This window comes from Patagioenas fasciata, chromosome 4 (assembly GCF_037038585.1).
Source record: "Patagioenas fasciata isolate bPatFas1 chromosome 4, bPatFas1.hap1, whole genome shotgun sequence".
Classification (NCBI taxonomy): domain Eukaryota; kingdom Metazoa; phylum Chordata; class Aves; order Columbiformes; family Columbidae; genus Patagioenas; species Patagioenas fasciata.
Window position 1 is genome coordinate 17,031,554 of NC_092523.1, and position 13,416 is coordinate 17,044,969.

The 13,416-nt window shown below is 40.2% G+C and overlaps 1 protein-coding gene across 11 annotated transcripts in view; it reads right to left on the reverse strand.

Annotated features, from left to right (window-relative positions):
* Window positions 1–2,118: 2,118 nt before the first annotated feature.
* The window catches only part of LDB2 (LIM domain binding 2), a 218,413-nt gene continuing 207,115 nt past the window's right edge, over window positions 2,119–13,416 (reverse strand). Inside the window, exons 7-9 of one of the 11 annotated variants that reach the window (XM_065837547.2) lie at window positions 12,249–12,397; window positions 6,086–6,228; window positions 3,293–3,424 (exon numbers count right to left, since the gene is read on the reverse strand). In XM_065837547.2, the coding sequence (XP_065693619.1) occupies window positions 6,124–6,228; window positions 12,249–12,397 (254 nt within the window). In that variant the 3' untranslated portion in view covers window positions 3,293–3,424; window positions 6,086–6,123. Of the gene's footprint in view, window positions 3,460–6,085; window positions 6,232–12,248; window positions 12,401–13,416 lie in introns of all 11 variants that reach the window. The other 10 variants (XM_065837545.2, XM_065837548.2, XM_065837546.2 and 7 more) reach the window with 10 other exon arrangements.

A 13,416-nucleotide genomic window follows, 5' to 3' on the forward strand; every position in this document is an offset into this window, starting at 1 on the left:
TTTAATAATTGTGGAGCTCCTCAGAGGAAAGTGTCAACAACATTATTTCCTTCCAAATTCTCAGAGAAATACAATGTTCTTGTAGGTGGTGAGATTAGATTACAGTAAAATTAATTGTTAGTTTCAAGCTTGTATTCTTAGGCTGCAAGCTCAGCTCTCATGAATGTGTCACTTCAGCTCACCTGTGGCCCACATTCACCTTTCCCACCTCTGTGCCGCAGATGGTCACAGAGGGTGCAAAAGCTGCATTGTCATTTAAATGCAACCCACAATGGAGGGGCATAAAATCCAGTGGTTACAGTGATTGCTGTACCTTAATTCCCTACCTGTAGGGACTGTTCCTGAGGACAGGGCACAAAACCATGGCACTGGACACAGGATCGCAGGCTGACATGTTTACCGTGTCATTTGGAACATGGTAAGAAAAGCCCGCGCGGCAGCCCAGGGCAGGGGATGAAGGAAACAGCGATGTCCAGACTGCGTGGTCAACTGCTGCACATCTCAAACCGCTTCACTGAGCCAGCCCACTCAGACATTTTCTTTCATGAATAAATGTGAATAAATAAAACCAGCTAGCTTCGTCTGTTATTCACCCTAATCACAATAGGGTGGATTGATAGCTTGTAGACAGGGTTTTTCAGGAGATATGGAGAAAGTGTCCTTCCAGATTAATTCAAGGACAGGACTCTAAGGAGTCTGCTACCCATTTTTCAAGCATTCCTATGTTTATTTACTGAAACAACAGGAGTAATAAGACATCATAAATCTTTTAAAAATTGAAATAGTAGTGCCAGTCTTGAAAGATTAATAATAAGGAACGCCTTTTAGAGTGTGCTCATGGAAATGTAATATGAATGATTAGTGTTTTTGAACATTAGAATTACAGTGTGTAATTGTAATGTTATAGCAGCTATATAGGAGCCAGTGATCCCTTAATGGAATACATTGTGAATTTAATTATTTACATGGAAAAATAAGGGCTGATACAGTCACTGAATGATAGACCTACTGTTTCCTACAGCCTGCAAGTGTTGCAAAGGAGCAGCATTGCTACCTATGCAGATACTCTTGGTCCGTGTTTGTTATTTAGTTTTAAATTCTACCCTACAGTGGACATGCTTTTGTGTCACATAGGTTATCTTCTGCAAGGCTTCCAGAGGTGCCAAAATTCACTGAACGAGGATTTTGCTTGCAGGAGAATGGGGCCCACATCAGAGGCTCAGGTTTGTTCTTCAGGCAGGGAGGGACTTTCTCCCCTGGAAGAGCCAAGTGGCCACGCAGGGTGCTTTGCTCCATGTTTCTTCTGCAATGGTGGTTTCAAAACTATTTGGTGGAATCATGTCCAGCAAAAGCATGCTTTAAAAATATCTATGTATGCTTGGGAGACATATTTCCCTAGAGTGGTTTCTGGGTACACTTAGAAACAAAAAACAGGAACTCTTCAGATGCTTTTGTAATGTCTGCAGTATTAAAAGTACAGTTTCAGTCAAGAGCAAAAACGTCACTCTCCTGCAAAGAAGGCAGGATTGTGTGAATTCAGTATTTCTGTGTCATTAATTGTCCCTGTAAGTATTTGCCACCTGCTCGCAGGGCTCCTGAGCTGCGTGGGGACACAGGCTGTGCCCCGGGACATCCAGCCCAGCCCAGGGCTCTCCCCGCCGGGCTGTGTTCAGAGCGGCTGTGCCAGCCCCAGGTTCCATTTGCTCCGTGAACAATTGATTTGATAGCAAAGGGAAGAAAGTAGAATGTTTTAAATCCTCTCAGCCCCAGCTGAGGGACTCATCGTAAAACTGTCGGACAGAATTCAGCAGAGTGGAAATCCCTGCTCTGATAAGCCCCAGCCCTGGCAGGCGAGGGTGCAGAGGTCAGAGGGAGGTGCGCTTGCTGGGAGCTCTCGCTGCTGGTTCTGCCCTGCCATGTTACACACCATTAATGTTTAAAAAAAGAGCATCTAACCAAATCGAGCTCTAAGCGATTCACACCTAAACTACAGACCTCCCTTTTTTGCTGGGAAAAGATTGTAATACACTGAAGCACCAATTCCAAAAACTCGCGGTGCATGATCCTGCACATGAGTGTGTGTGTGTGTTGCATGCAAGGAACTGTAAATGCACTATGTAAGAGCACATTTGTTAACACAGTTTATTGGCACACTTATTGGCAAAGCATACATAAAATACAGTTGTATTATATAACACACTGACTCACTGTGTCTTTACATGATGAGTTGAACATATTAATATGTAAATGAAAAAATTAGTTTCTTTTATAAAGTTTCACATAAATACACCAGAATTTAAAAAAAAAAAAAAAGTAAACCAAAAAAAGGTTTGGGGGCTTTACAAAAATATTATACAAGAAATATACTATGAAAAGAAATAACAACAAAGCCAACTCAGATACAATAATAAAAACACAGAAATTTTAGATTTATTAAGCTGCCCACAAAGTTAATGGATTACATGGCTTTAAAATATCTGGATCGACAGCAATTTTACAAAGCGTAAACTCTCATAGGACCGGGTGTCTTTTTCCACATAAAAATATTTCTCATGTCTTTGATGAAAAAAAGACATTTCTTGTTTCAGCATTTTTATTAAATGATGGGAAGAGTATCTACTGGCATCAGCTAAACGTAAATGAAAACTGCTGGATCCTTTAAATGATTAACTGATGAAAGAAAAGTTAAAGAAGGAACAAAATTTACTTTAAATTACTTTTCCTTAAAAGCTGGTTTTTTTTTTCTTTTTTTTTTCTGAAACAAGAAATTTCAGGTGCAAGTTGAAAAGCAGAAAATATATTACAATTGTAAAAAGTTTTACATAGTTACGTTACTGAGATCCTGAGCACTGATGACTTGTTAAAATATGGCCATTGCTTGATGAGGAAAAAAACAACCCCTTCCAACAAAATGTATTGTCAGAAATTTGCCATGAAATGCTACTTAATTTTCAATTATTTTAATTGAGGTCAGTGCCAGTATCATATTGTATGTGAATGCTTCCAAGAAATGTATATGGAAGCTTACACAAGAGTTTTTCCCTAATTAAAAAAAATCACATCACTTTAGGTTAGAAATAGATACTGTATCTGTTGAAAGCTGTTTTTTTAAAAATTTTATTTTGAAGGATTCTGTGAAACAGTAATTAATACCCAGTGACATATGTCGCAGGGGGTACTGCTGCAGAATAACCTATTGGGAAGCTTGTGGGGTGGGGTTTTCAGATTTAGTCTCCTGGTTAGCAGGAGGTTTGCTGTTCCATGGGCTGTTATTTCCCAGTGCAGGTGAATTGTTGAAATCTTCTTCATCATCCATGCCGTTTGCTGCATCATACTGTGTGTTCTCTAATCTAGTGATAAGCCTTTCGTCTTCATCCCCAAATTCGCCTCCCATCAGAGTTGGTTCTCCTACCACCATCACATCCTGTGAACAGCACCCAATATTTGTTATATGGAAACCTTGAGAGAGAAAAAATCAACTTAAAAAAATTATGTTAGAGAATTTGCATCTCTTAACTTTGTGATCTTTGAACAACACAGTTAAAAGTTCCTGCATAGTAGGAACCAGGAGACAGGCTTACATTTTATTTCTAATTTAAATGAAAAACTGTAACACATCTCTCTAGCCGCATGCTCATGGCTCTGGATCTCAGAAACCCCAGAAGTGAAAAGCAGGTAGACCGAAAAATGTGCATGATCTTAAGCAAATAAGCAGGCTACGAAGCGGCCTTAAACTCCTGCTTGAAATATTTAGCCTTTATCCAGTAATTCTTTCCTGAGCCATTTTATTTGGAAAGGCACCAGGGTACATCTCAGTTGCAACTCAGCGATATGTGTATGTTAAAAGTAGTTTAAAAGAAACCACATTTCTTATCCTCAGACTTCTCGAATGTGGAGCACAGCACTCTAATAAAGATGGTAACTCTCTTATCCATAGCCAGCCAAACCCTTTTATGCATCCAATATACTTGACATTCTGCTACTTAATTATGGTAATTAATTTAGGTAAAGTTTTCGATAAAAACAATGTTCACACTGATTTGACAATTTGCATAGCTAATTAAGTCATTAGCAAAAACCTGCTGATTGCCAACAAGCCCTGAATTTACCATCTGTTATTTCATGGTGCCTGTCACCTAACTCCATGTAGGCAACCCTGCCGCCAATCTGTGCAGTAAGAGGACCAATCTGTCCAGCTGGTACCGTAAAAGGAAGATGAAGAGTGCTAATTATAATTACACTGATGAAGCTAGTAGTCATCAAAAACTGAAGCATGCAAGAAAGAAAGAATTCATCTAATCACTGCTTTAAGTACAAATTGTCCTTCCATGAAAACAAGTAAACCGCCTACTGTACTCCAGTGCATCACACATTTGCTGCAAAAAACCTAGCCAGCATGGGATAGAAAGGTGCAAACTTGAGATTGGAAAGCAAAGGTGCAAAGCCAGCAAGCTCTCTTGTTCTCTCTGTTCAACGGAGAATCAGGCTGCTGTGCTCACCGCTACAGAAATGTGTGGGATGCATCTTTTCATGCAGCTCAGGTGGCAGGGCACCAGCTAGCGTTTGGTGAAAGTGCAGTGATTCCAGATGTCTAGCTTTGTACCTGCTGATTTAACAAGCCTTTCCAAGAATCCTAGCAAATAACAGATTTGTATTTTAAAGGATCTGTTCCTCCTTATGAATGTAAAAACATTTGTAAAAAGCAAACAGCAGACAAATGTTTGCATTCAGTAAGGTTTCTTTTTAACTGGCTATGCACTTCCTTCACCATGAAACAATACAAACCATTGCCTGTAAGTATTTACACTGTTTTTCCATGTCCCTCAGCAAAGGCTGACATGCTACAGAAGAACGTTTATATCACATTTTCAGCCTGTGCTATGGGAAATATTTATGAATAAATGGAAACTGTTACATGATTTCTTCTCTACATTGTCTATATTTGGTTAAATAAAACTCACACATAGCTTTGCAACATAGAAGTTTAAAAGACAAAGGCATTTATAACCAAAAGTTTATCCTAATTTATTTAGTCCCTCTAAACAACAGCCAATTGTACAGTGCACACTGCTGAACCAGACCTGACCCCGTTGTATTGCGAGAGCATGAATGACAAGAGAGACCTGGCAGAGGACAGCGAGTTGGGTTTGAGCGTGCGGTGTGACACGGCAGGCACAAGGACCACAGCGGCCGAAATACAGAGTCTCAGACCGAGGTGGCAACAGCTCCTCGTACTTCAATGCTCTTGAGTGTGGACCTCAAGTTCTCCCTGTTGCCATACCAGCAAGAGGTTGGCAACTTGGATGAGACTTAGAGAAGTGCATCAAAAATAACTGTGGGGCTAGAACAGCTGGCTGGGGAGGCCACGGGAAATAATTAAATGTGTTTCATCCACCAAAGACTGGGAGGGGTAAATATACTAAACAGCTGCAAGTGCAAAAGAGGATCATTTTAGGCCAATGTGATGAGATGTAAACTAGGGTACTAAGATGGCATTTAGTAAACAAAAATATAATCCCCACTACTAAGACAATATCCCTGTTACTGAAAACTGCATAGTGAGGATTAATGACCCCAGTGGAACAGTGCTAGCTTTGCTGCTCAGATCACCTAACACTGGGCTGGGAAGAACCTCAATCTGTGGTAGGAAACATTCGTGCATCAGCGGGGAGATGCTCAATGACCTTATAAGTATTTCCATCTCTAATTTCTCAGATTCTTTGCAAATATTATTCCCTTAATATAATGACAACCACTGAGAGGACAGTTTGCACTTACATTTCTCTCTGTGCTATTGAGTATCTGTCTCTCTCTCTGGGATTTAAACCACAATTATATTGAGGTTAGTGGAGTTATCCCTCATTCTATTTAAAAGATAGATATCACAGCATTAGTTACAGGACATTTATATATATATATTCTTGACAATCCTGCCACTTGTGTCAGGCAAAAATAGAGTCTCAGGAAGCGCACATGCTGGTTCCTCCCCAGAGAGGATTCTGCTCCTCAGACTGAAAGCTGAAGACCCCACCGAGTGCACCCCATTGAACCTCCACTCACTAGATCCCGTGCAATGACCACCAACCTCTGAGGAGGACTGGAAGTGACTCCTTTTAGAGCCCCTCAATGCTTCTCCTTAAATTGGCCAGTGGGGGTCACTGCTGTTGAATGACACAAGGCTCCATCCCTCCCAGGGTTGAGGCTGCAGCTCTGGAGTGCTCCTAGCTCCTGCTCATGGAGTGAGAAGCAGAATCCAAGAATTAAACCCTAGTCTCTGGCACGGCAGCACACACTGCTATGGCCTAGTTATGGTAGCACATATTTGACTAGATTAGTTTAAAAAAGATTTAGACTGTAGTCACTCAATCTTATTAATTTACTCTGTGATTAGAAACAACATTTTTGGTCAAGGAATGTCTCATGATAGTAAAATATGGTTGCAGTGAAGCACTGTAAATAAAGCAGTGGATGTTTTACATTATGTGATAGAAATGTATTATTTAAAATATAACCACAAAAGCAGCTTTCACGTATATCATACCTTTCATCCTCAAATAACCCTAATTGCCATCCAAACTTATATTGATGCATAAAATCTATACACAGAGGTCACTTCATACACAACTTAAATGCAAGCACTTCTGTTTAATAGACCGGTCATTTCTCAAGCTTCATCATTTTATACCTAGCCTCAAAATTCATCTCTGCTATGCCTGGTTACATAACTAAACTTTTAAACTCGTGATTTTTAGGATCATCTGATGGCTAGATAATGTCATACTGGAGTCTGGAGGTTCGAATGTGTGGTGGGCTATGTGAAATTCCCCATCCTTATGCCTGCCATCTCTGCTGCTGTTAATGCACAGCCTTGCTCAATTTGTTAGGATGATTAGTTCATAGCTCAGGTGTCAGAGTCCCCAGAAGTAGAACAGTGCTTCACAAGTCTGAGATAACTACAAATGTCAGAAACTATCAAGTATATTATTCAAGCAAGCCTCATATTCCAAGGACTGAAAATTGCACTAGTTTTAGCAGCCAGCATATCTCTAAGTCTGTGCTAAGTCAAAGGAAGGTTACGCCTGCCTTCCTTCCTTCCTTCCTTCCTTCCTTCCTTCCTTCCTTCCTTCCTGCCTGCCTGCCTGCCTGCCTGCCTGCCTGCCTGCCTGCCTGCCTGCCTGCCTGCTTTTAATAACTGACTTCTTATCTCCTTGCCACAAAAATTATTAATGAGTGGGAGCCCCCTTGCTGCCCACACTGCCTCCAAGACAAAAACATTGGACTGACATTGGTGTTGAAATGATCTATAGAAACAGAACTGACATTTTAATTAGGTTTCAGAGTAAACACTTTTCTAGAAGAAAATGGTTATCTTTCGCATCTTATCATAGTCCTCTCTGTTAACTTGATATTCTTGTCTTGTTTGGAATATTCTTCCTAAAGTGCAACAGCTGAAAACCAATTTGTTCACTCTCCTTACAGCTAAATCTTGGATTCTGAATTGCACAGTTCTGAGGCACAGGATCATTTCTGACACTAATCTTCTGGCTCTGGAACTGTAGCTCTGATACTGCATAACGAGCCACCTAAAACTACCCCGTCTCTGAACCACATAAGAGACCATACTGCTCCCTTCCTTATGGATTTGGCTTTTGAGGAGCTTACAGAGAACTACAAAGAGAAAGAGAGATTATTGAGGTAACTCACTTTAAGAGTGCAAGAAGGCTCTAATTAAGACTCAGGATGTAACAAAGAATATTTGATTTACTTAGTGGCATGTAGTGATGCTTTATTCTTTGCAACAAAAATGATATTTCACTGGGTTCATGGTTACAGTATTACACTCAACAGGATCTCCATTAGTAAATCAGTAAATCCACCTATTAATTTCTATGGTTATGACTGGGAGCAGCCTAGAGCAACAGTTCTTAGAGTTTGTGAGAGTTGTGCATTGCTGTCAAATTTCCAGTTTCAAATAGATGAAAATGGATCAATGTGCACATTTTTTATTAAACAGAAAATAATATTTAAGTGATATGGCTGTACGGACCTCTTCTGATGATCTTGCATATACCTGTAATCCACAGATCACGGTGTACAAATCACTGCTCTACATACAGAGGCCTGGGCTTGCAAGAAAGTTTTATTTGAAGGAGAAGAATATGAAAAATGCAAAGGAATACAATTTTAGCCTGTAAAGAGGCTTGAAAACTGAGCAAAGACTTGGGAAAACACTGCAGAGGGCTTTAAATATCAGAGGAAATTAATACTGTGTAAGTATAAGGCAGTGACACACCTAAGTGAGATAATGAATTTATTTAAAATCATAGGAAAGCTACCATTAGAAAGGTTGGTTCTCTATGAACCTTGCAGAAGGAGTCTTGCCCATTTTTGCTCTTTTTTTGGAGGAAAGAGGAAATTGGTAATTCCAAATTCTGCACAATGTGTTAATATTTCTTCCAAAGATCAGACATGACAGAGAACATGAACAAATCTGAGAACAGTTCAAAAGCCTGGCATCTGCTGAGACTAAGACATCTGAGTGGACTACAGTTTCTGGGTCCCTGTTCTGCCAACTGTCTTTACTCACTAAAAAAAGCCAGTGCATCTGTGGAAATCAGTGCAAGTATTGAGCCTGCACCAATGAGAGTCTGAGAGAAGAAAACTTCTGGTGAGAAGAAGGTTTTTGTATTCGTGCCATTGAAGAGAATTAGTGGCAGTTGGTTCTACCTCCAACACACAACAGTGTCTTGCCACAGCACTTACAGATTTAGCTCAAAAGAATCACTGGAAAAGCCATAGGCCAGCCTAGACATGAGTTGTGCAGTGCAGTCATGCAGCATACTGGATCACTACATTTGTTTAAGAATGCAGGAAATATATAATATGTAAGAAAGGTGTTAAACAAGACACTTGACCAGGAAGAGTCATATTGACAAGAGGAGATGCTGAACTAGTCAGCAACTAGTAGCATGAGAACAGAATCATAGAAACCACATTACAAAGGAAAATGAATGTAATAGAGTACAAGTGACTGTCAAAGGGGCAAAACTTTGTATTTTATTTAGAAGAGTCGAGAAACTGTAAAAAATAGTTCGAGATATGAGGACAGACTGAGACTGCCCCTTTTCAAAATTACTTTTGAAATTACTCATGAGAGGGAAGATGCATACCTAGCCACTGACAGAGACTCTTAAAATGTTTTTGATCACTGTGTTATTAAAGATGTATCAGAATGTGTTAGAACAGTCAAAGTGCTAATAAATTTAAGTCAACACAATGGGTATAAATGATACTGATTGATTAGGCTTCAGCCACTGAACTTCAGGCTGCAGTGCCAACCTGACCCTCCATCTCATTAATCAAGGTTTGCTTAGCTCCATGTATTTATCTGAAGATCTGGAAGGGCCTATGGGGACAATCTCTCTTGAGTTTCAAGCTTTATCATAGCTGATGGTCACTTTCCAGTCACTGTCCTGAACATGGAACACTTTCCAAGTGTGAAGACCTCATTAAAGAAACAGAAGTTAATGGTGTGGGTGAGAAATGTGAACGAGAGACATGGTAAGTTCACACATGTGCCACAGTATACACAGCATTACTGTAGGAGCAAAAGCGAATAATTACTAACAACCTAAACCAAGCAACACTACATAGAATAGAGGCTAAGAACATATTCTCTAACCAGGATTAATTTACTATCAAAGTGAAACAAATATAAGAGCATAAAAGTGACAGGAAATAATGAGTTAGATTCTGTTATGGTGGAGAGACTGAAATCACTGGAGAAGAAGAGGAAGCTGAAGTACATGACTTGATATTAATCCATGTTCGGTATCCACAAGAGCTCATTGTTGGGGTTCTTCAGAGAGGAGGATGGGAAAAGTGGAACTGAAACTAGCTTGGGGTATGTGAATCATCTGGACAGTGATTTGATTCCTCTTCTCTAACAATGAGGATGAAGATGCTTTTAACACTGAAAATTAATGATTTCAGTAGTTTTTTTCTACTGAGCAGGAAAGTCTCATTCACTGAAAGCTCTATGGCCAAATGAAACTCTTAGTTGAAAACTGTCTAATTGTGTTTCTGGTTATCTTGTCTTCTATCACACATAAGGGAAATCAACCACTAACTACTGAATGATTCACTTTAAGGAACAGTTAAGAGAAAAAAACAGAAAGCAAGTTACTGTTACCTGCAGCTAACTTCAGAAAGAAGTGGCATGCCTGTAATAAGGCCCACTTCAAAGAATGCATAATTTTGAAAAAACATGGTAACATCTCTCTATTTAATTGAAAAGTGTTGAATAGTTTTACACCAAAATATCCTACTGCTAAAATTATTTTCAGTTCTGTCTACTCTACAGGGTGGCCCAACCATCAGTTCCATCTGGTTTGCTATCTTTGCTGTGGGGAAGATGGGAAGAGCTGTTAGTATGTCAAACTGAACAGCATTTTCCACTTCGTAGAGGGGAAGGAGATGCATCCTAAAAATGGAACCTGATCCTCCATACAAAAGACTGGACCATCTTGCTACTCTGGTACAGAAAACAAACAATATTGAAAAGTATTGACTATCCAGAATCCTGAAAGTCAATGAAGACTAAAACTCCATCCCTCATACCGTGATACATTTCACCATTATGTCTCTGATGCTCAGCTATCAGATCCATCAGGAAGAGCAGCCTTGACTACTTCATCTGTCAGGATTAGCTTTTCAGTACCTGAAGTCAGCCTGAATATCAGTGGGAGTGGCAGGTAACTATCAGAGGGCTCAATTACACTCAAACATGTGAGTACACAAGGCTACCGCTGAAGCCAACACAAGTCACCTCTCCAGGGAGGTGTAAGCTGAAGAGAGGCCGGGGGTCAGATTCTGATCCTACTGAACTGAACTCAAGGCAGGGAGTAGCCAAGATAAAGTGATCTTGTTGTCTTTTAAGCTTGGAGACAGCAGGGAACTAGCTGGTTGCTCAGTTTTGCACCTAATTACTGCTTATTCTTAAATATGGTTGGTTATTGATCCAAGAGGTTTCCTCGCAGACACAGGGAGGCAGAGTGGCCCCTGCCATGCGGGGATCAGGTAGCTGGCCTTCCGACTGCTTTGTGCTGCAAGGAAAACCCAGAGATGCCTATATTAGGGAAAGAATCTGAGACTGAGGATGCGAGCCATGTGAAAATTTTAATATGACAAGGAGAAAATATGAGTTTAATGTTCTGAAGCCCAAAGCTTCTGTAAGACAGCACATTGCTGAATCAGTTGCTAAACAAAAATCTTCATTTCATTTCACTGGTGTTAGTCTACTTTTCTTTTTTATCTGGGTATGCAAGCTTCCTAGGAAGTGCCTGCTTTGAATAAAAGGCCTATATTCTTTGTCAGGCTTTAGAAGAAACCTAGTCCTTTCCTATCTGCTGATCAGAAATCCAATAAAAATCCCTGCGTGTTATTCCCAAGACACCATTTTACAATTCCTATAATATCAAGTTAATTTCCCTAGGTTTGAAATGCGTAAGCTATCTCCTTATTGACTAAGGCACACTTTGTCACAATTTGGGGTCTGATTACCCCTACATTGTGAATAAGGCAATAAATGTAATTATTAAAGTGTTGGTACAGTACTGGAAATGACTTGGTGCTTCCCTATATAATTAGGATGCCAACAGTTACAGCTAGCAGGGTAGATAAGCTGAGACCCATATTCCAGGGGATCTACCCTCTGCAAGTGGAGTGGTTGGAAAAAGAGATCACCTCAGCAGCTAAGTTAATTCATAACCTGTTCCACTGAAGCACCTGAAGCCAGCACCGATTAGGGGTAAGGTATAACAGTAACACAGAAGAGATCAGTGGTCTGCTCCAGTACGGCTGTCCTGTTCCCACAGGGACCCTTCCTCGCTTAGCACCTGGCAGATGGAAGTCTGCAAGACTCATGCTATATCTGAGCACATGAGGCCCCATCTGAGTCCCACCGTCAGTGGAAGGACTCCCTCTGACAAGTAGGGGAGGCAGCCCCAGGCCCTAAAAAAATAACATCTGGTTCTCAGGATACCCCTGCTTGAGGGTCATTCGTTAAAGCTGCATTGCAGAATGGCTTCTTCACACCTCTCAACTAATTCCCCAGCTTCCACAGCACGCTGTGCACGGTCGCCTTTTGCTTGTGACAGTTTAGGCTCAAGAATGCACCTTCTTTACAATGTGAGGAAAGAATTAAAGCACCGTAAGCAATTCAGGCCTAAAAGGAAAGTGAGACTTACAGGTACCTGACTTGATAGACTCAGGTTCGCTGCAGCTGACTTTTTCTTGCTGTTGGTACTATTTGCGTTGTTCCCAGCACTACTGTTGGAAGTGCTGCTGGTAGAGTTTTTCCTTTTTCTCCGTTTAGTTGTCGGTTGTCTTGTGGGTTCTGCTGCAATACAATGGTAAGAAGGAAAGCAGATGACAGATCTTGTAAAGCATATACTAAAACAATCCATAAGCAGAAGTGCTGAAATATTTCTATCTAGTTTTCAATTCCTATGTTTACTAGTAGTAGTACTACTTGTAGTAGTATTAGATTTAACATATGAACTGTAGGATAATATTTGGACCCAAATCAATGGCATCTGCTTTCAATTTTGTATAACGGTCTAAGGAAGTTTATTCTCCCAGCATTATCTATAAAGATATTTGAAGGTATTTTATCAATGGGAGTATCATGATGTCCACCATGATGTTCAAACTGACCGTGTAACTTGGTGAAGGTCACACAGCAAATAACAGTGCCGAACAAAAATCCAGGTCTTATTGCAATGTATGGTACAGCCTCAGCTGACCCAGCCAGAGGCAAAGGCTAAAAGGAGCTTTCTGCCCTCCTGCTGCCATTGATGCAGCCTACAAGCAACCACCATTTCAGTTCCTTCTGCCTTTGATGTGGATTTCACCTTTAAAACTGCGACTCTCGAAGGAACACATTCAAGAGCACTGAACGCCACTTCTCTGCGAGTCTTCCAAACTCAGACCGAATCAGGACAATTACATAACTTTTCTTAAATTGGAAAAGAAGAGAAGGGCAATTGTACTTTTCCAAATTTGTCCTGGGCAACCATGTGAATAGTCTTAGACATACAGATCTTTAATAATCTGAGAAAAGAGAGAATTATTATTTTGAGGTGTAAGAAGAAGGAAATTAGGTCCAGGCCTGTAAATAACATTATATTAGTCTCAAAGACAATTAATTATGAATCGTAGCTGTAATTTCAGAGTCACAGCAGGACGCTGAATTACACAAATGATGAATTCTAATGGAGCCAGTATGTGTTTTGCATTCCATCTACACATATTTTTGTACTAAATTATATCCTAGTCACAGTGAAACCATTTGAATGTGCACATCTATAAATCAGTTGGGTCAGACTGAAACCATAAAACATCAGAATCATTTTC